Here is a 22188-nt window from a genome sequence, read left to right as displayed (position 1 = left end):
CAGCTGCGGGACCCGATGCATATTTGATGACTGCTATTATTCTCATCTCCACTCGTGAGCAGAGCGATGGGAGCTGATCTTCCCTCACAGAGCTGCAGGGGTGAGGGCCGCCTCCTCCTCCTCCTCCTCCTCCCGTGGTCCCTGTCCCTCGCACCCCTGGTGACACAGCTGGACTGTCCTGCATCCCTCCCAGGATGTAGGTGAGCCTCAGTGTAGCCCAGATGTGAACAGCTGGAAATGGCCCTGACCCATTTGGGCCCCCAAACCAATGGGAGTTTAGAAGAAATCACAGAATATGGGAGTGAGGAACAAATGCATCTCCTCACAGCCCTCTCCAAAGGTGGGCTTGGGACCAAGCAGCTGCAGAGGTTCTGGCAGGGATCTAGGCACCCATTACCCCAAAAATATCAGAGCATCCTCTCCTCCCTGGATAAGCAGCACACTCCACCTGCCTTCACAACACTCCATTCTCCCCATTCCAGCACTGGGCTCCTGCATCCCACCAAACTGGGGAGCGTTGTCCTGCAGCGATGGAGCCTGTGGCTCTGCCCAGTGCAGGGCAGGGAGAGCATCGTGCTGCAGCACCCGAGCCGGGAAAGCCTCCGCTTCCTTCTCCTCCAGGCAGGCACGTCCCAGCTGTAATGCGGTGGGTATTTATTATGCTGATTCCTCAGAACGCGAGGGCTTAACTGCAAATTACAATCAATAGCCCCAATCCCCTCGGGGCAGGTTCATCATTTAGCAGGCGCAACCAGAGGAATTCAAAACTATTTGCCAGCCATAAATCCTCCTCTCCGCAGGCTCCCCAGCCGGCTCCGCGCCACTCCCGATGGCTGGTTGGGGTGACCCTTGTCAGCATTTGAGACAATTAAGCTGTCACTGCGGATCGTGACTCTTATATACGGCCCTGAGCAGCACTTTGAGATGTCACCGTGATGGGGTGAGGGGAGCTGGCTGAGGCAAGCCTGCCGCAGCAACCATCTCTCATTGAATTAAATGAATGTATTTGGAGGCAGAGTCACTCTTTATTACCTTGCAAACGATTCCTGACTAAATTAAATTATAAGAGGAATGTTCAGCCAATCAAACCTGCTTGATTGCCTGGAACATGCATTTTAAACAAAGCACGCCTCGAGTCGTCGCTGGTTGCTTTGCAGCGCTAGATGGAGGGTGGCTGATGGGCTGTGGGGAGGCTGAGCCACCCTGCTCCACACCTGGAGTGCTGCACGGCCCCAGGGATGGGGCAGGATGAGCACAGCCCCCTGGGCACAGCATGAATGAGCCAGGGAGCAGCTGCAAGAGCAAGGGAAGGGCAGGAGCACAGAGCAGGGCTGCTGAGGGCAGCTTTCTCTGAGCATCATCTAGACAAGGCTTTCCTCCTACAGCAGAGAAATGCAGGGTGTTGCTCTTCTGGGGGCAAATTCACAGCTCCTGCCTGCACCCACCCTCCTGGAGAGCCCTTCTCCCAACACACAAGGAGAATCTGATCACATTTTCCTTCAGCAGCTCCCCAGTGAGGGGCTGTGGTCAATGCATAAAATCCCAGAATGATTTGGGTTGGCAGGGAGCTCAAAGTTCATCTGATTCACTCCCTGCCATGGACAGGGACACCTTCCGCTGTCCCAGGTTGCTCCAAGCCCTGGCCTGGGACACTTCCAAGGATGGGGCAGCCACAGCTTCTCTGGGCAGCCTGTGCCAGTGCCTCACTACCCTCACAGGGGAAGAATCTCCTCCTAACACCTCATCTGTATCACCCCTTTCAGTTTAAAACCATTCCCACTTTCCCTGTCAGTGCACGCCCTTGTGAAAAGTCCCTCTCCACCTTTTTCATAAACACCTTTAAATACTGAAATACTGCAAATTCCATAAACCTCAGGAGGCTGCAGTACAACCCTAATGCTGCAGCAGATTTCCCCCTTGCCCTTTGGACCTTGTCTTTTCAGGACTTGGAGAGCTCTTGGAGGCAAACTCACTCCAGCACGAACTGCAACGTTTGCTGCTTTTAACATAAGTGCAGAACAATTAGGGAAGCTCCTGGAAGAAGGAATACTGCAATTAAATGGTGCATTTTCAAATGCAGCTATAAACTTGCTGCCAAAAAAGCTACTCTCTCTGAAAAAAGAAGTTGGCTCCTTCTAGCTTAACTATTTTTACTTCATCCCCGTTCCAATTTTAATCATGTATGTGTTCATTTTGAAGAGGATAAAATGCCCATTTTCCTAAATGAAGCTAATTAGGCAGAGGGAGTTTTAACAATGATATGCCAAAATCAATTTGAAACCCACACTGAGGTAGCAGCAGCTATTCAAAGACGGGTTTTAGCAGGTAACACTGTGCATTTCAGCCTCACACCAAGCACCCCCTGGCTCCCAGCACTACCTGGGCTGAGGATGAAGCCCTGTCAGCAGTTCTGGTTGCCCGGCTCCATGCCAAGGCTTGGCAGGCTGCAGGATTTGGATGGAAAAGTCAGAAACTAAGGGACAAAACGAAACCAAAATTAGTCTTTGTGAAGGCAACTCTGCCTGTGTGACCTTCATGTGAAATGGGAAGGGCGAGTTAATGTGCTGGAACAGCATCCCACCCAGCTCACACCGGGAAGGGCCAGCTTTCCACTGCCAGACAGGGATAATGGGGATCATTTGGAGCTTGTCCTCCACTCGCTGCCTCCGTGGTCAGGATTTCCTCTGTGCCCCAGCTGTGAACTAAGCCAGGAACAGGGAAGGGAACTTACAGAGTTCAAAGTCACCTTCTCAGCTTGGGCACTGTGTATGGTATCTATTTATCTCTCATCACCAGTCTCTTGCAGCCACTTCACCTTCTATTGCCCCCTAAATCTCCTGCGACATCAGCCAGGATTCCTCAGGTGGCCAAAGGTAAAAACGAGAGTTAGGAAACACACCAAGCCAACTACCCACCATTCACATGAAATAACTATTTTTTATTTTCTCAAATAAAATAATCCTTCCATTTCTGCTCGATCAGGTTGTGAGGGGTGGGAAGGAGCAGGGAGGAGGGGAGGAACCCTGCTCAGACAGGTGTCACACCTGTCCTCACAGTTCTGCATCCACGTCAGACCGAACCCTTTTCCAATGAAAGAAAATAAAAGCTATTGGCAGCTCTTGAGCCCAGAAGGCAAGAGCTGTCCTCTATCAGGCACTCTGAATTGTTTAGCAACAGTATTCAATGGAAAAGCATGATTAAAAAAATCCCAGATTTCTGATGAACAATATCCAGACAAGCAATGTTTAACAGGGCTGGGGTAAAACACACAGCATGGGGTGGTACCTTGAGCTCCAAAGAGCTGAAACTGCAATTTAGGGGCATGGGTGATGAGACCTCCACCTTGGGGGCTGAAGGGCACGACAACTCCTGCCCAAGAAAGGAGAAATTTGCCAAGGCAGCTCCTCAATGAGTAAGATGACAGACATGAGTCCTCAGCCCAGACTACAGCTCTTGGATCACACCCCACTGCAGTCTGGCCAGGCTAGACTTAACCATTAACCATGACTAATTAACCATTACCAGTTTAATTTCTCATCTCTCAGTACCAGGATGTCCTACAAACCCCACTGCAAGGCTATGGAGAGGCACAGAATGCCAGGTTTAGTGTTAATTGAGGTGGGACCATTAAAAATAGGGGTTGTCTCAGCTGCAGAGACATGTCCAGAGAGCAGGGGAGGGAAAACTCTGATTCTGCTTCAGATCAATGCTTAAATTAAGTGACTGGATAAGCAGCAAAGCATCAGCAATGTTCTCTCAGCCCAAAGCACAGGGCCAGATTTTTTCACACAAACCCAAACACTTCCCACTGGGAATGCACATGGATTCACGTGCAAACCCCACAAGGGGCAGGACACTGCTGTCTGTGGAACTGTGCCCTAGAAGAACTGGCTCCTTTTACATTTTTAAGAAGTATCATTTGGCCTGAAATGCTGCCAGATGGAAACCCATCTTCCCCATCCCCACCTGCAAGCACAGTAGCCTCAATTCTGCCTTTCTCCAAGAGAAGGAGCTTCACAGAAGCTTTCTTGGCTCTGGAACACATCTCCCTTTTTCTTTTCTTTTCTTTTTTTTCCTTTTTCTTTTTTTTTTTTTTTTTTTTGCTGTGTTTTGTTTTGTTTTTACATGGTCAGTTCCAATTGCAGTGATTAAAGGCAAGGCCAGGCACCAGCAGTTACTTCTTTACGATCTGAATGACATCTTCATGCTCCATCATATGGGTTAAGCCCACTCTTTGAGGGCTGTACTTTGTGCTTGTCCCCTTTGAAGCAAAAAATGGAGAGAAGGGTTAGAAGACCAGTCAGAGACAGCTGAAGACAGGGATTCCAGCTGCTGTCTAACACTTACCCACACCAAGGCATATTTGAACTGGCTGGCTAATGATCTGTGAATCCGATGGCACTGCAAGACAGACAGGCAGAAGTTGAAGTATTTACATTCACCACTTTGCAAACAACTTTTTCAATACCCAGGAATTAAAAGAAACTCGAGTCTATGCCAGAATTTACAATAAAGACTTTAAGAGCCAGTTAAAAGCACTTGAAACCATACAGAACAGGTACAGGAATCACCAATCCCATAAAGCCCCATTCCATTGTTTCCATGTGCTTTTTCACTGGGCTGCATTAAATAATTACTGTTTAAACCTTTTATAGCAGCTGTGAAAGAAACCTGAGGCAGATAAAAGGCAACAAAAGGCGAAGCACAACCAAACACTGACATGTCCTGAGCTTTATGGAGCACAAATCACAGCAGGTCCAGGAGTAACTGCCTGCTGCACACAGGGAAATGTAAAAGATGCAGAAAAATTACCACATGTTCCACAGAGGCCCCTTTCCGTAGAATAATGGCATCTGTAAAGTCTGGTCTCTCTGTGGAGAAGCAGAAGAGGGGGGAAAAGCATTGGATTTCTATCAGGAGTGTTCTAAAATGCTGACACCATCTCACATCACCTTGTGCTTACTACTCCCAAATTCCTCCTTCCTGCTCCCAGAAAGAACAGGGATCCAGTACCTAAAAGCATCAAATCAGCTCTCCACTACCCACAATTGCAATTACCCACTCCACACAGTCAGCACCTTCCTCACAACCCACCTGATCTGACTCCATCCCAAACCCTTGACTTAAAGAGAAACAAAACCACCTAAGTCAAAACACACCTGGCTGCTCAAGGAAAAACCAAAATCCCCAAGATTTCAGAGCTTAACAAGCTCAGGAAATTCCTTGATCTCCTCACACCCACCCAAGTTCAGCTGCACACAACCAAACAGAGCAAGTTATAGATGTGCCTTCACCATTGGGAGAAGTTGCAAGTGGGTTATAAAGCAAAAGGAGGCTCAAAGTCACCTCCAAGGGCATGGGAATCACCAAATCAGCAGGAACAGGAAACTTCCTTCTGGGTTGTGATGGGCTAAACAGCTCACCACAGTGTGCATAACAAGGAAAAAGCTGTGAACTTGCACACTTTATTCCCCTATATCATGCAAAGAGTTATGAAAATTCAGCTCTTGTAAAATACAACAGCAAGGCCATGGTGGGATCCACACACGGCAGGATCAGACAGAGGAGGAAGCATTTGCCAAGAGCTGAAAGATGATTAGGGAGGGTGTTATTCCAGCATTTCCAAGGTACCGGCCCTGTCTGCCTTCCACGAGCAGCAGCAGCATCTGTGCCTTTCAAACCTTCTGTTCAGCTCGTGGTCACTTACGTCCCCGTTTCTTGGTGTAGATGCAGGTGAGTGCCAGGTACTCCCAGAGCTTTTCCAGCAAGTAGTCCAGGTTCAGCTTCATGCCACAGCTGCAAAACACCAGGATCATGTTTACTGCTGCTGTGATTTAGGGATCCAGAAGAACAAGGTGAAATGGTTTTATTAAAGTGCTGGAGAATGAGGGCAAAGTCTTTAATGAGGGGAAAGTCTTTAATGAGGCAAGGACAGGAAAAACACAAGGTAAAACTACCTTAAACTGAAAGAGGCCTTGGTTAGATTAGATATTAGGAAGAAATTCCTTACTAAAGGGGTGGAGAAACCCTGGAACAGATTGTACAGAGGGTTTCATGCTCCATCTCTGGAATTGTTCAAAGCTAGGTTGGATGGGGCCTGGAGCAAACTGATCTAGAGGAAGGTGTCCCTGCCCACGGCAGGGGGTGGAATGAGATGAGCTTTAGGGTCCCTTCCAACCCAAACCAATCCATGATTCCAGAAGGGTGAACAGCTTTGAAGCAGCAAAGCCCCAACAGATATATCAGCACATCTAAGGAAACAAGCCAGACTGTTTGACTCTGTCCTGCAGACAGCACAGAAGCCAAGCTGCCTGCATCTCCAGGGGAAGGAAATCTGGGAAAAGCTGCACAGCAGCTCTGCTTCTCACCCCAGCAGCCCTGGGAGAAGTCCCTTCCTGGGAGAAGCTAGAGAAAGGGGTGTGAAATGAACCCTCCACCAGGCAAACCAGTAGAAAAGGCAATGTGACAGCTCCTACCTGATGACAACACTGTGGGGCCTCCGAGCAAGACGATCCACCTCCTCCATGGATATCTGGTCAATCTTGTTATAAACCTAAACCAAAGGGAAAACAACACAGCCCTTAAAAAGGCAATTCAGCAACATGTACAAAGAACAAGGTAGCTCCAGCACCTGAAACAGAAACACAGATCTTGTCAGAAGATAAGCCAAGACTCTCAGTAGAACAAACTATTAAAATTCAGAAGGCTGAATATAAATTTTGGCCTTTTAAAATTCTCCCTTTGGGATGACTTGGAACACGTTCTTTGATTTCATACAGACCCAGTGGCTACAAACAGAGCCCTAAAGGGACCTCTGGCACACAAGGGACCAGATGTGAAAAGTTAAACACGGAGCTTGCAGCAGGAGAGTTGGAGGCTCCACACGTGGGAGCAAAGCCTGGCACTAGGATTGGAAGCTCTGCTGCTCCAGGGCAGCACCAGCCACAAGAGGGCCCAGGAAACACACACAGCACATAGCTGCACATCCAAAGCCTATAAAAAACTCCCTGTCGAGCTGTTTTCCACCTCTTAAACTCCAAATCATTTCTGTTTTAGGAGCCAGGAACAAGGTCATGGAGTAATAGGACAAGGGGGAATGGCTTTAAATTGAGAGGGCAGGGTTAGATGGGATATTGGGAAAATATTCTCCCCTGTGAGGGCAGGGAGGCCCTAGCACAGGTTGCACAGAGAAGTTGTGGCTTCCCCTAGATCCCTGGAAGTGTCCAAGGCCAGGCTGGACAGGGCTTGGAGCACTCTGGGATAGGGGAAGGTGTCCCTACCCATAGCAGGGGTGGAATGAGATGAGCTTTAAGGTCCCTTCCCACCCAAACTGTTCCATGATTCTGTGAAGCTCCAACGTTTCCTTTGGCACAGAAAAGAGATGCTGGTGTGACAGAAGCCAGGCTGCCCAGGATACTCACATAGAGGCATGGCATGTAGACCCTGTTTCCGACAATCACATCAATGAACTCATCAGGGGAACAATCCTCTCGGAACAGGACCTCAGCGTTGAAGATTTCTGAGGTGGGCACTGTCAAGGCCCAAATCCCAACACATCACACGGGCTGAGCTCCCTGGTGACAGCCTGTTGCCAACCAGCCAGCACCAAAGTGACACCAAGGCTGTCTCACAGCAGGAAGCACTTAAACCATGAGCTGCTGATGGCTTAAGGGTCTTCCATTTCAGGAAAGGATACTGTATTCATGGAGGATGAGCTGAACCAGCTTCTCAGAGCACTGAGTCAACGTGACAGTGGAGTTGAAGGAGATGCCTCCACCCTTCTTGGGCTGCAGGAGGCAAAAGAGCAATGTAAGAACATTCTGCAAAGCCCAGAGCCCCCTCAGCCTGTCCAACACAAGGGGCAGCACCGAGTGAGCTCAGCTTTGAGCAGACAAGCTGTGCCTCCAGGAGCTCAGGAATCCTCACCTTGAAGTAGATATTTGGTTTGCTTTTGTTCAGCCGGATTCCTACAGATTCCAGTTCTTTCTCCAGCAAGGCCCTGCAGGGACACGTCACCTGTGAGGCTGAGCGTGGCCAGGTGACACCCAGACCTTTCCCTTTTTGATTCTTGTGTTGATACAGCCCTGCCACAAGCCTAAAACCCCTGTAATGCAGGTCAGAGTCTGTGGTGGAAATCCAGGCTGACATTCCCATCTCTGACAGCCGTGCTGTAGGAATGACCCTCCAGCTGAGCACGCACTCCAGTCAGCAGGATGCTTCTCATGGAATACAACCCCCATCTTGTACTCAATGATTTAATTCCTCATTCCCCAGGTGCTCTCCACGATTCCTCAGGGAGCTGGCATGTTTTCAAGCCCAGAGCCCAGCTCACACTCACCTCTGCACCTCGCCCTTGGTGGCATCCAGCATCATGATAACCACGTCTGCTGTCCTGGCCACAGCGATCACCTGCCGGCCTCTGCCCTTCCCTGGGGACACAGGAGGGGGATGCACATCAGCAACTGGAACCAGCTGAGTGCTCTGACAGATGGGGACTCCTGCCCCATGCAGCAGCTTGAAAGCAAGGAAAAAGATCCTGCAGTGCTGTTCTGGCTGCAGTCAGCTGCTGGAAGCCCTGGCAGCAGCTCCAGGCAGCACAGAGAGCTCAGCACAGAGGACACCAGTGCCAGAAGGTGCCTTAGGAAACAAAGACACTGTTCTAGTGACCCAAGGGAATGGCTGGAGCTGTGTCAGGGAGGGTTAGGTTGGATGGTTGGATATTAGGAAAAGGTTCTTCCCCCAGAGGGTTCTGGGCACTGCCCAGGCTCCCCACGGAATGGGCACGGCCCTGAGGTTGCCAGAGCTCCAGGAGGGTTTGGACAACACCAAGCACAGGGTAGGATTGTTGGGGTGTCCTGTGCAGGGCCAGGAGTTGGACTGGATGATCCCTGTGGGTTCCTTCCCAGATGTTCCATGACTCCCTGATTTCCTAAGCTATTTTCAGACAAACAACCAGCCAAGGAGGACAATGACAACACAGAGAGACAAAGCCAACATCTCTTCCCAGAATCAGGAGTCATGGGAGGACTGGCAGGAACTCAGGGAATTACTCAAACAAGGTTAGTATTTAGCTGTAATTCTCCCTCCTCCTCTCCAGCATCTTTCTATAGATTTCCTCAGTACCAGAAAACAGATGAGCCACTTAACACTCAGGCAAGGATGTGAGAAGTGACTGGCTTGCTTTGGCTCCCACCTCCAGAAAACCATCTTTGTGCTACATATAGACCCTTCTGTGGGCTCAGGGACAGGAATCGTGCCTCACATAGGATCAAGGACTCAAAAATTTGGAAAGACAATGTAGGAACTCTTGGCCCAGGCAACATGTGTGTATCTGAGACACCCAGGGGCACTACTGAGGGCAAATCCCTCCTGTACATGAACACAGACATGAGCCAACCTTGAGCTGCTCCTTCGATGATTCCAGGCAGATCCAGCAGCTGAATATTGGCTCCTTTGTACTGAAAGGGAAATGGAAGGATGGAAAGTTGAAAGCGTCTCGCAGGGCACCCGAGCTGCCCCAAAAGCCCCAAACACTGTGCTGGGGGTCCACATCCTGAGGAGAGTGGAATTGGATGGAACTGGCAGGCCAGGGGAACCCTGCACAAAGCTCGTGGCTCTGTCCTGAGGCAAATTCCAGAGCTACGGGCTGTGTTCAGCAGCACACACAGCTTGCATTAGATCCTGACCCCCTAAAGCATCCTGTGGCTGAGCTGGACAAAGCAGCAGGAAAACAGCACAGCAGTCACACATTCCCAAATTTGGGGAATGGAAAGGAAGAACAACCCTTCTTTTCTCAGTCTAATGAGAAAACTCAGTAATGAACAAGTGCTACATCTCTTACTGTGATAGATCAAACTATTCAGGGGTGCTGCAGGTCTTACAGTACCAGGAGAAAACCCAGCAGACTCTTATTCCTAGGATTTGGTCTCCAGGCATTGGCTCTCCAGATGTTGTTGCAGCTCACAGCTCTGCTTGAATGTGTTACTTTAAACTCCTTTTCCCACAAATACAGTTACTTTCATTATTTAACTCTCCCTTCCATCCTGAGCCAGATTTCCTCATTACTCTTGGACACTGTTCAGTTTGATGCCCTTTATTATTTGCTTTACTGATGGATGCTGAGGTCACCACTAATAAAACCCCTCAAGGACAGGAATAGCTGCATTTTGTTTTGAAAGTGATCACAGCACAGATTGCTTCTGTAAAGCTTCATTAAAAACAAATCTGTCAAGGTTTGCAGCCAGCTGGTCACTGGCACCGACAGTGGCTATACAAAATTCAGTTGAGAATTGTTGTATTGCTCTGGTCAGTCCAAGAGCAGCACAAAAATCCTCATCAGGCAGCCAATCCTGAAGAGTTCAGGGAAGTGCTCCATCAGCACTCACACGTTTAAAGCAAAATTCAGCTTTGGAGACCTTTGGATGTGCGTGTTCCTTAGTGGCAGCACAAGTGTGGCTGGTGCAAACACACTTACACAGCTGGAGGAGAATCCTGCTCACCTCTATGACTCCTGGGATGCAGGTCAGCGTGGTGAACTCGTAGGACGCGGCCTCGCTGGCAGTCGAGGTCATTAAACTCAGAAACGTGGACTGAAATGCAAGAGCTCAGCATCAGCAGGCAGGAAAATGAGAAGGTTCAGCAAAACAAGCAGCACCAAAGGGCTCCTCAGGCTGTGGAAGCTGTGCTGTGGCTGTTCCAGGCACAGGGACTGAGGTGGTGACACTGTGATGGAACTCAAGTAAATCAGTTTTTTTCTTTCCTCAGCACTGCTGGGGCTGGGCAAGAACAACGTTCAGGCAGCAATGAGTTCCACAGGGCAGAGCACACAACATGAAGGAGTGTTTCCCCGTCTCCAGCTTTCAGCTAGATCACAGAATCATGGCATGGTTTGGGTTGGAAGTGACCTCAAAGCCCATTTCATTCCACCCCTGCCATGGACACCTCCCCCTATTCCAGGCTGCTCCAAGCCCCATCCAACCTGGCCTTGGACACTTCCAGGAATCCAGGGGCAGCCACAGCTGCTCTGGCACCCTGTGCTAGAGCCTCCCCCTCCTCACAGGGAAGAATTCTTTCCATGTATCTCACCTAAATTCCCCCTCTTTCAGTGTGAACCCATTCCCCCTCTTCCTGCCACTACAAAGAATCCCTTTCCAGCTTCCCTGTAGCCTTTGCAGCTACTGGAAAGTGCTGTGAGGTCTCCACACAACCTTTTCTTCTCCAGCCCCAACTCTCTCAGCCTGTCTCCGCTCTCCAGTCCTCTCTCCAACCTCGTGGCCTCTTGCTCCAACAGTTCCATGTTCTCCTCATGCTGGAGACACCAGAACTGTGCCCAGGACTCCAGGTGGGATCCCACCAGAGGAGCTTTAAAGTGCCTCCCAACCCAAACCATTCCACGCTGCTGTGATCCCAAACCTGCTCTGCAGCCACTGCTGTGGCAGGCACATTCTTCTCTCTCCCAGGGTTTTTTCATAGAGCAGCACAGAGGACAGAAAGAGAAAACAATTCCATTTCTGCTCCTTGTTTTCCCCGTGTGGAATGTGTTTGGAGAATCGTTCACCTGGTGTGATTGCTTGGTTGGGTTCTGGTGAGGATTGTTGGAGCTGATGGCCAATCCAACCCACCTGTGGCTGCACTCTCAGAGAGGGGCATGAGTTATTAGTTAGATATGGGAGTTAGAAAAGCAGGTTTGTAGTTTTAGTGTCTCCTTTAAATAGTACATGAATGGATTATAGCACAGTTATAATAAAGAAATCATTCAGCTTCTGAGCTGGAGTCACACATCAGCGTTCCTTCCCACCGCGTTCACCTGCGTTTACAGCACACTGCAAACCCCAGCCTGGAGACACAGGGAGCACAAAGCCTGACTGACCTTCCCCACAGAAGGAAAACCGATCAGTGCCACCCGGGCATCTCCCGATTTCATCACATCGAAGCCCTCGCCCTTGGCAGCCGGCGATTTGGAGGGTTCCAGCAGCTGAGCTCTGTATTTTGCAAGCTTTGCCTTCAGCAGGCCCAGGTGGTACTCTGTGGCTGCAATGACACAAAGACAAGAGCTGGGTGGCAGAAAGTTGCTGGTGATTTGCTTTTGGGGGCGAGAACCCTCCTAAAAAGGAAACACTTATGGATCTTGGTCAGCATCTCGAGCATGGCCAGGCACCGAGCTGCCCCCAGCTGTTCCATCACTTTATGGAACCCTGGGCACTGAGAGCAAACCTTCCAGGGACCTGCACGAAGTCAGAGTGGAGGGAAACAGCCAAAAAATTCCTGAGTTAAAGGAGCAGGGCAGAGGGAGAGCAGGTGCAGGAATGAAGGGAGCCAGTTCAGGAGAGAGGTCACAGGGGGAGCAGCCCCTCCTTACACCTGCTCACAGTCAGCACCCCAAAACGACCAGCTTATTTTCCCCTCCTCCTGTCAGCTTTTAAAGACACATTTAACCCAGAGCTCACATGTGTGAAAGTACTTTCCTGCCTCAGTCCTGGCAAAACACTTGAATTTACACCTGAACCAGAAAAAAAAAGGAAGGTAGCTGTCTCGCTTTGTAACAGATAAGGGCATGAAAGCAGGAGCTCCCAGGTTTATTTCTATCATTTACCAGAGCCCACAGCCCCGGCAGCAGCTCTGGCAGAGCCCACGGGGAGCCCCCAGAGCACTCAAAGAGCAGGAGCCTCCTGTGCCAGCGGGACTCGAGATGGGCCCCGCTCCCAGCTCCGGGGGGGCTGCGCCTGCAGCACAGGGCAGGAAAGAGAGCGGCCCCCGCCCTCCCCACACAGCCCCAGGGCTCACCCTGCTCCCAGCACCCCCGATCCAGCCCTCTGTGTCCCCAAAGACCCCCCAGCTTCACAACGCCCCCCTCCTGCCCCCCACCTCTTCCCACAGAGCCCCTCCCAGACCCCACAACGCCGAGCCCCCACAGTGCCCACAGCCTCTCCCAGCCCCCCATAGCTCGCAGCCCACCTCACCCCCAGGCTCCCCACAGTTCCCAGTCCCCTCTTCCCTCGGAGCCCTCTCAGCCCCGCCATAACTCAAAGACCACCTGTGCCCCCCCCCTACCCCCAGCCGCCCAGCCCGCCCGCTGTCCCCGGGTCCCGGCCGCCCTCCGCACCTTTGTTCTTCTGCGTGCGGGCGATCTCCTTCTCGATCTCCGAGATCTTCTCTAGGATGCCCATGGCGGGCCCCGCTCCGCGCCCGCCGGAAGCGCCGCCGGCCCGGCCGTCCGTCCCCGTCACACGTCCGGGCCGCAGCGCACTGCGAGCTCCGGCCGCGCCCCGAGCCCCGCGCCCCGCGTTCCGCCCGCCGCCCCCCCGGCGGCACCGGGAGGGTCCCCAGGGAGCTGACCCCGCGTGGGGGCGAGAGCTGCGGCGACAGGAGGCTACGGAGGGAGAGGCTCAATGGGAAAGGTCTCAGAAAGCAGGGGAGCCCCTCACCGGGACTGCCTCCTCCTGCTCCTCTAATTAAGGCTGGATCCTGGAAGGACCGTGGAGCCGGGGGGATCGGGCTCTTCTCCCGGGCACCCAGCGACAGGACACGAGGAAACAGCCCCAAGGGGGCCGGGGGAGGTTCAGGTTGGGCATCAGGAGGAATTTTTTTCCCCGAAAGGGTGATTAGATATTGGAACAGTCCGTCCAGGGAGGTTGGTGGAGGCCCCATCCCTGGAGGTGTTCATGGAAAAGACTGGATGTGACACTCAGTGCCACCAAGTGAAAAGGTGGGGATCGGACACAGGCTGGCCTCGATGCTCTCAGGGGTCTTTTCCAGCTTTAATAATTCTGAGAGTCTGTGAATTAAGGCCATCAGAAGCTGCTGGGATTCCTGGAGAAGCCCTCAAGGAAGGGGACGAAGCACAGCGATGCCCAGGAATCACAAAGTGCTGTGGTGGACAAACACACACGGACACAGACCCCTTCAACAGAATTCGTGTTTAATTTGGATGTTGATCACTCCACAAAACTCCTCCTCGGCCCCCACACAGACACCCTGCTGCAGCCAGAGTGCTTCAAGAGACATCACATCCTCTCCCAAGCCCAGAGATCCCATTTCTCACCTCTGCCCCCCAGATCCTCCCTTGGGCCATTCCCTCTCACCACACCACGACGTACAGAACATCTCCCCTCAACTCAAACAGGTCAAAGAAAAGGAAAAAAACAAAGCAACGGCCTTTGAGGAGGGAAAATCCACACACCAACAGCCCCTGCAAAACCCTCAGCTCCACAGCCTGCTCGGCTCCTGCCACACATGACATCCAGACAGTTCTGGATCTAAGCTGCAATTCCCTTCAGGATGGTGGGAAGAAGGCAGGCACAGAGCAGGATGCTCCTTCCACACCCTTCTCACAACATATCAAGTCTTAAAAAAAACCAAAACAACCCAACTTCATTGGTTTAGGGATAGTTACACGTGTTAAACACCCCCAGGACCATCCTAACTCAGCTTCTGCCAACGAACAGGGTTAATTCAACTAAACCATATCAGAAATCCAAGTGTCCCTCTGGCACTGACAGCCCTGGGGAGCGCAGGGACACTGGTGCCACCAGCAGCATTGCACAGACAGCTCCAGAGGGCTGGGAAAAGCCCTTGGAGCTGGGCCCCTGCACTCACACAGCACCTGGGAAGGAGGCTTCACTCCCACACTTGGTCACAGTGGAGCAGCACCACTGGTTTTCACCTCTAAAACCAGAACATCTCCCAGCACCACCCATGAGGAGACCCCTCTCCTCCAAAGGGGCTGAGTTTCTCCAAGAGGAGCAAATTAAAATGGGAACACGCTTCCCAAACGTTCTGCTCACAGCCCCAAATCACCTCAGTGCTGTCCCTGCACATCCCCCAGCAACAGCCAAGGCACCAGCACACAGTCCCTGGGAAGGGCCAGGTCTCTCCCTTCTCCCCCAGGCATCTGTCCACGGGGAGAATGACTGATCCACGGAGAGCAGCACGCGCGAGGCGGGCGAATTCCGCATCATCTCCCGAGACCAGGCACTCCAAATCCCAACTTGGAATAGAGGAAAGGGCTCTCCAAGCCCTGACTCCTTCCTCCTTAAGGCTTAAACAAGTTATAACTGCTGCCAAAAGGGAAATTAGTTAAAAAGAAGCAAAACCCAAAGCACCTCGTGCCGGCACGCGGAGGCTTCAATCCCCTCTCCCAGGTGGAAAATCCATCCTCAGCACCAGCCGTACCACACGTCTGCCTGGAGGAAGCTGGGCTTTAAAACAGCCAGAAAAAAGGGCAAACTAAACTCTCACAAAGCCCCACAGGTGGGGCTGACAAGGTAAAAACACAACTGAGGCCAAGTTTTAAAGTGTCTTTAAAAAAACCACCCCACACGCATGCACACGCTTTGGCACAGGAGCGTTATGTCACTTGGAACATTCAGAGTCGGGGGGAGCTACTGAGAAGGGTTTTTTTAAAACTTTTTTCTTGTTTTTCCTTGTAAAAAGGTGTCAAGCAGTGGTGGTGAAGCATGAAGGGGGAGTACAAAGGCTGAGCGGTCCCAGGGCGACGCTGCTCAGCGTTTGTGCTCTGGTTATGTTCCCAAAGCTTAGCTGGATACAGACACAGATATAAAAACACAGACATTCCTGGTTTTCAATGTGAAAACAGTAACATGGAATCCAGTATTTGTGCATTTGCCATAGGGTCCTTTGGCAAAGGAACCATAAAAATAGATTTTTTTTTTTTTTTAATAAAAGGGTGTTTTTTTTTGTTTTTTTTTTAACTTTTTTTTTTACCCTTAACTTAAGTAAAGAGCAAATATACACCTACAAGCAGAGTTCAGATCCACTTTACTGAGAGCCTGGAAGTCCGTACATCAAATTAATTCCCAATGGCGTATCCAGACACAGGAACAGCTCCCAGCTCCAAAGGGCCAGTGTTCCTGAAAGATCTGCAGCTACCTTGTTAGCCAGCAAAGCCTCATTCCAGCCTTACCTCAGCCAACACTCCCCCAACAGACTCCACAGCTGAGCCTCACACCCAGGACCTGGCTCTGGGAGCACCACAGCTGGAAATCTGGGCAAGAAACCTGAATCCTGGTGATTTCAACCCACATCAGGATGTAACAAGGAAAATATAAGCCTTGAGCTTACATTTCCTTATTATTTAGAGGCCAGAGCACTGATTCCAGCTACTGAGAAACAGCTTCCAGAGGAGAGCCGGGAGGAACTTCAGTGACAGAGAAACGAGCTGTGCAACAAGAAAGTGCATTAAAGTAGCTTAAAACCAGAGTAAAGATCAAATGGCCACTCGACAGGAGGGAGAATCAAGCTCCAGCAGCTCCTCGGGCTGGGTGAGTTAACATCCAGGCTCTCTCTCTCTCGAGTCCAAGGGCAGGAGAGAAGCGTGCATTGCCGTGCTCCCACAGGGACAGTTCTCCTGGCAGGCCATGCTCTCCTGCCCGTTTGCTTCTGGGCGCTATCAGATGTGGACAGCTGTCATCGGAACTCGTAGATAGGAGCACTGTGCTCGGGAACGTGTGTTAAATTCAATGACTGATACCTGGCAGAGAAGGAAGAGAGGATTACACAGAGTTCCTGCTTGGCAGCCACAGAGCAGACACTCTGCTGGCTGCTCTTCTCTCCCCGTTTACACACCCAGAGTGCTCAGACATCCAACAGCCACTTCCCACCGTGCCAAAATCCTGGCAGGACTCAGCATTGCTCCTCATCACTCTACAACTCCCTGACAGGAGGGTGCAGCCACGTGGGGGTCGTTCTCTTTTCCCACAAAACTAGTGATAGGACAAGGGGAAGCAGCCTCAAGTTGTACCAGGAGAGGTTCAGGTTGGATATGAGAATAAAATTCCTCACTGAAAGAATGGTTTAGACCTGGAATGGCCTTCCCAGAGAAGTGGAGGAATTACCATCCCTAGAAGTGCTCAGAAATCAAACAGACATTCAATTTAGGGTTTAGAGGGAATGGCGGTATTCGGTCAAAGGTTGGACTTGATTATTTTGGAGGTTTTTTTCCAACCTTAATGATCCTGTAATTCCCACTCTGGTCCCTCTGAGCCACCTGCAGCAAGGCAGCATTCCAGTGGGCTGACTGTGGTGGTTTTTTGGACTCCCTTTGAAGTTCAACAACTTTCAAGTTCAAACAGTGTTTGCTACAAGTGCAAATTACACATGAGTCTTTCAAAGCTCAGCTAGAGGGAATGTGTCTGAAAGCCTCCTGGTTCCTTCCCTCCCCCTGAGAGCTTCCAGCCATCCACCTGCTGCTCATGACAATGATGCAAGGGAAAAGAGCTCTCCACAGCTACTTGTCTTCAACAAAAACCCCACCAATTAGCTTTGACTGTTCTCTAGTCTTAACAGCAACACCCCAAGGACCTCAGAATACAAAACACTGGCCTGACGAGATTTCTGCCTAAAGGGAGCAACAGCCAAGCTGCTCCTTAGGAGAACCGAGCTCCCTCACAGCACTTCTCCAGACCCTGTATCATCTTCCCTTCTCCATCCTGCCATCCCAAGTTTCCTCCCCCTTCCCATAAGGGCAGCACTTTATATCACACCAATGGACTACACCAGCCTGCTCAGGCCAGCCATGGCCCACATCCCCCGCTTCAGCCCCAAGGTCCAACCACCAGCCTGAATCTCCTGCCTGGACACTCCCAAGATTGGGGACAAGCAGGAGAGGAGTCACAGCTTGGTTTAAATCTTCAGGAGGCAGGAAGCTTCCTTACCATTCTGAACTCCTATGGTAGTAATAGCCCTCTATAGATGCTGCTGACTTCTGAAAGCAGATGTAATAGAAACCAGCAAAGGAAGCACCACTGATGTCCTTGATGGTGTGATCTGGGACTAGGAACTGCTCCTGCATTCAAAACATAGGCTGCATCTTAAAATGTTGGTCAAATACAGCCCCACCCCACCCCACCCCAATCTGCCCTCCCAAACCAAGTATTGGCACCCACTAACATGAAGACATTCCTGGCTGAGCACTCCCTGCACTCTCAGCAGCCCAGAGCAGAGACCAGTGTCCCTTCACCACCTGCCACTGCAGGGACCTCACAGGGAAGCAGATAACTGAGAACAGAATGGGTTTTAAGAGTGCAAGAGATCAGTTTCAACACCTGTCCCTTGCAAGCCAGAAGCCCATTGCAAAACTGGGAGTCAGAGCCTGAGAATGAAGAGAAGGCCCCAGGGAGTTACCACTGGAGCTTTTCAACACTTATGGGAGCTTATGGGAAAGGTGGAGAGGAGCTTTGCTAAGGACATGGAGTGACAGGAAGACAGGGAATGGCTACCCACTGCCACAGGGCAGGGTTAGATGGGATATTGGGATGACATTTTTCCCTGTGAAGGTGGGGAGGCCAAGGCAAATAGGACCCAGAGAAGCTGTGAGTGCCCCTGGATCCCTGGTAGTGTCCAAGGACAGGGCTTCAGGGCTTGGAGCAACCTGGAATAGTGGGAGGTGTCCCTGCCCTAGGCAGGAGGAGGGAACAAGATGAGCTTTAAGGTTCCTTCCAAGCCAAACCAGTCTATGGTGACTCTGTGATGATCCCAGCTGAAGAACAGAGCTGCAGACTGGCCAAAGCATCAAACACAGGCCCCACACGGGGACTGGAGACATCAATTCTCTCATCCTCTGCAGCATCACCAGGCAAGATTTTCCTGTTGTGTTTTTAGCCATGACTGCAGCCCTTAAGGACACAATTAGCTGGCTAGACAAGAGTCATACTGGAACTTGCAAGTACAGTGGGTTTTGGGGTTGACAGGGTGAGATCTTTCATTAAACCATCATAGCTGGAAAAGCTCTGAGACATCTCAAGTCTCTGTCAGTGCCTTGCAAGCAGCTCAGCAGAGAAGGAGACAGGCAGGGTTTACCTTCCATCTCATGAAGACATAGTCCCCATTTTTTAGATCTTCATAATCAAAGTCATCAGAGTTAAATGTTTTTGCATACTGGTAAAAAGCCTGGAACTTTCCCTGAAACAAAAAAAAAAAAAAAAGAAAAGAAAAGAAAAGAAAAAAAAACAACCCAGGATGTTTATTCCAGGAATAGAACTTCTAGTACCAGCTGCTGTTTAGGAGGGAAATCTACCTACTGACACTCACAGCAATATCCAGCCTGGCTGGAGAAGCTCCTGCACTTCCAGAGGAAGATACTTTGACAGAAATACAACAAACATCAAAGCTTGGCAGACAACAGCCAAGGTCAAGGGTGGGGGGGTGATCAAGTGGTTGCTGTGGCCTCACAACACAGCAGCAGGTACACCCTGCCCTGAGCAGGGACACAGGTACCAACTACCCTACCCGTGCTCGTGGGATCCCTTTCCCCTTCTCCATTCCATTTTGCAATAAGTCTCCAAAAATAAGGAGTGTGTTCTCTTAGGGGGTCAAGAGATAGGGATTGCTCCTGCTCCCTTCCAACCCCCAGGCAAACAAGTGGAAAACAAAACATCCCCTCCCTCATCACAGATCACAGCTTGCTGAAGAGACCTCTACTTGCAAAGATCCCAGTGGGAGAAGGAGGGAAACAGCAAAAAGGAGAGGACTCCAGGCCTTTCTGCCAGCTCTTGCGTTGGCACACACCGCACCTCTCCTCCAAACCAGCAGCCCAGACCCACCCTCTGCCCCCAGATTTATTTACCCAGTGTTTACGATCCACGTCTTCGTCGGCGTCCCACTTGCGTGTTAGGAACGGGTGCTTCTTACTGATTATTTCACCCTCGAAGAACGTGGTGAGGGTTGGGTACTCCTGGCAGAGGGGAGACAAAGGTGGGGTCACAACTGTCACCTACAGACACAAACCCAAGAGCAGACAGAGCTCCATGCACTCAGCAAAAAGCATCTCCCAGGGAGAGCTCTGGGCAATCTGAGGCGGCTGCTGCTCCCATCCCTTGTCCTGCCCCACACCTCTCCAAGGCTGACTCTTTCACGCTTTTATTCCAGCTTTTCTTCACTTTATGAAACCAGGAGACATGTCAGAGCTGGGCTGTGGGGAAGGATTTGGAACACAAGCAGCTGAGGGGGCTGCCAGGTGGGGGTCAGGCTCTGCTCCCAAGGAACAAGGGACAGAACAAGAAGAAATGTCCTCAAATTGCACCAAGGGGGGTTTAGATTGGATATCAGGAACAATTCAAAAGAGTGGTTAAATGTTGGAACAGGCTGCCCAGGGAAGTGGTGGACCTGGCTGGGTCCTGGGTCACTGGTTGGACTCAATGATTTTAGAGGGCTTTTCCAACTTTAAATGATTCCATGGAGCTCCCAGCTGGATGATCACCTGTGACATTTACAGCCAGCACCATTCCCCAGCTGATCCCCTTTGATCAAATCTACACCATGCTCAACCTCACCACTTCCTATTTTTGGCAGCAGCTTCTCTCACTCCACCAGGAAAAAAAAAAAAAAGCCTTCACAGAGCCCCCCTTTTGTGTTGTTTTGCAGTTAACACTCACCTCTGTAAGGCCTTTAATCTTCAAGTATCCACAGAGGTAGGAGTTTTCCATATCCACATGCTGGAAAAGAGTGTAAAGTCCAACCATAAAAACAGGCATGAAGGTGCATACTTGATCCAAAGCAGTTTCTAACCTTTCCAAAGATAATTTCAGCTCCAGCTGGTACCCACTGCCCTATATTCACAGCACTTTTCCATTATGAGAACCACCTGGAAAGATCATTTGCAGGTGCCCAGCTCACCTCTGGAAGCCTCCACATCCCAGGCCTGCTCCCAAGACAACACCCTCTGTCCAGAACTCTCCAGCAGGAAGCAAATCCCCTTTCCAGCCGGAAGGGATCTGACTCACAGTGTTCTCCAAGAAAAAGCATCCCTGGAAGAATCACCCACACCCCCAGCATTTTACAGGCCTTTCTCCTAAATCTAAAGCTTTTATGCCACCTGCATTTTGAGTTACCAGGCTGCATCTCTCTGCCTGTGCTGTGCAGAAACTAGGCAAGGATTTGCCTGCTCCTTTAAAAGCAGGGATTTTCCAAGGGATTTTTTCTTTCCCCCGACATCTCCAGATCCTCTTTCAAAACACGCAGTGAGTTATTCAGGGAAGTGCAAACCTCCACCCGTGAGAAGATGGATATCCTCCACCTGTGACCAAAGGACAGCAACGTTTCCCTGTGCTCAGCACAGGGAGAGGAGGCCCCCTCTCCTCAGCTGACACATGCAAAACAGCCACGATTTCGGCACAAAAGCAGCGTTTTTAAGCACAAAACCACAGCCAGCCCCTGCGAGGTGACAGCGTGCAGTGGAGCTGAGCAGCCATGGGATGTCCCCACCACAACAAATCCCACCAGGAACGCGGAGAAGCGAACATAAAAATACCCCGCCGGCTTGGAATCATCACAGAATCACTGAGGTCGGAAAAGAGCTGAGATCATCCAGCCCATCCTGTGACTGATTCACCACCTTGTCAACCAGACCACAGCACTGAGTGCCACGTCCAGTCCTTCCTTAAACACCTCCAGGGATGGTGACTCCACCACCTCCCTAAGCAGCCCATTCCAATGTTTAGTGACCTTTTCTGCGAAGAAATTCCCCCTGATATCGAGGGGTAGGGTGATGCGGGTGCTGTCGCAAGGGGCCGGCAGGGCGGGATCGGCCACCGCGGCCTGAGGCGAGCGGGGGGGGGGACCAGCTCGCCTCAGGCCGCGGTGGCCGGGCCCTGGGGGGACCAGCTCGCCTCAGGCCGCGGTGGCCGGGCCCTGGGGGGACCAGCTTGCCTCAGGCCGCGGTGGCCGTTCCCGCCCCGCCAGGGCCCGGCTCGCCCCGCCACCCCCCTCACCTGCATGACGACCTCCACCTCGTAGGCGTTGCCTTTGCTGCGCTGCTGCCCGCGGAACTTGGCCCCGCTGTAGAGAAGCGAAGTGGCCACTCCGGGCTGCGCCGTGTTGATGGGGGGCGGCGGCACTAGGCTGCTTGCGGCCGCTCCGGTGGCAGGGGAGGAGGCCGAGCCCCCCGCCCCTCCAGCGCGGCGCCTCTCGCTCCGAACCGGCATCTCGGGAGGGTCCCCGGGCGCCAGCGTGGCCGGGGCCGGGGTGCGGCCGGGGGACGCCGCCCGCTCCGCTCCGCTCCGCTCCGCTCCCTCACGCCGCGGCCGCCGTTGGGTCGGGGCCTCCTGGCAGCGCCTCCGCGCGCTCCCATTGGCCCCCGCGCGCGAGCCTGAGGGGCGTCCCCTGACTCTGATTGGCTGCTGGCACGACGCCGGGGCGGCCATTGGTTGTGCTGCCACCTGGCGCTGCTGGGAA

The 22188-nt window shown here is 51.6% G+C and overlaps 2 protein-coding genes across 2 annotated transcripts; both read right to left on the bottom strand.

Moving 5' to 3' along the window:
* Positions 1-2917: 2917 nt before the first annotated feature.
* Positions 2918-13252, bottom strand: DRG2 (developmentally regulated GTP binding protein 2). The gene is made up of 13 exons (XM_068207225.1): positions 13103-13252; positions 11870-12030; positions 10500-10589; positions 9398-9458; positions 8339-8429; positions 7927-7999; positions 7697-7787; positions 7422-7519; positions 6477-6553; positions 5708-5796; positions 4813-4871; positions 4348-4401; positions 2918-4261 (listed from the first exon to the last, which is right to left on the bottom strand). The coding sequence occupies exons 1-13, from the start codon at positions 13164-13166 to the stop codon at positions 4175-4177; spliced, it is 1095 nt and encodes a 364-aa protein (XP_068063326.1). The 5' UTR covers positions 13167-13252; the 3' UTR covers positions 2918-4174.
* Positions 13253-15282: 2030 nt separating this feature from the next.
* GID4 (GID complex subunit 4 homolog) lies at positions 15283-22172 on the bottom strand. The gene is made up of 6 exons (XM_068207221.1): positions 21726-22172; positions 20391-20450; positions 19583-19690; positions 18817-18918; positions 17673-17803; positions 15283-16489 (listed from the first exon to the last, which is right to left on the bottom strand). Exons 1-6 carry the CDS (start codon positions 22155-22157, stop codon positions 16426-16428), a joined length of 897 nt encoding a protein of 298 aa, XP_068063322.1. The 5' UTR covers positions 22158-22172; the 3' UTR covers positions 15283-16425.
* Between the last annotated feature and the right edge of the window lie 16 nt (positions 22173-22188).

Source organism: Anomalospiza imberbis, chromosome 16 (assembly GCF_031753505.1).
Source record: "Anomalospiza imberbis isolate Cuckoo-Finch-1a 21T00152 chromosome 16, ASM3175350v1, whole genome shotgun sequence".
Classification (NCBI taxonomy): Eukaryota; Metazoa; Chordata; class Aves; order Passeriformes; family Viduidae; genus Anomalospiza; species Anomalospiza imberbis.
Note: the sequence above shows the minus strand (reverse complement) of the source record. Positions and strands in the feature narration are given on the sequence as shown.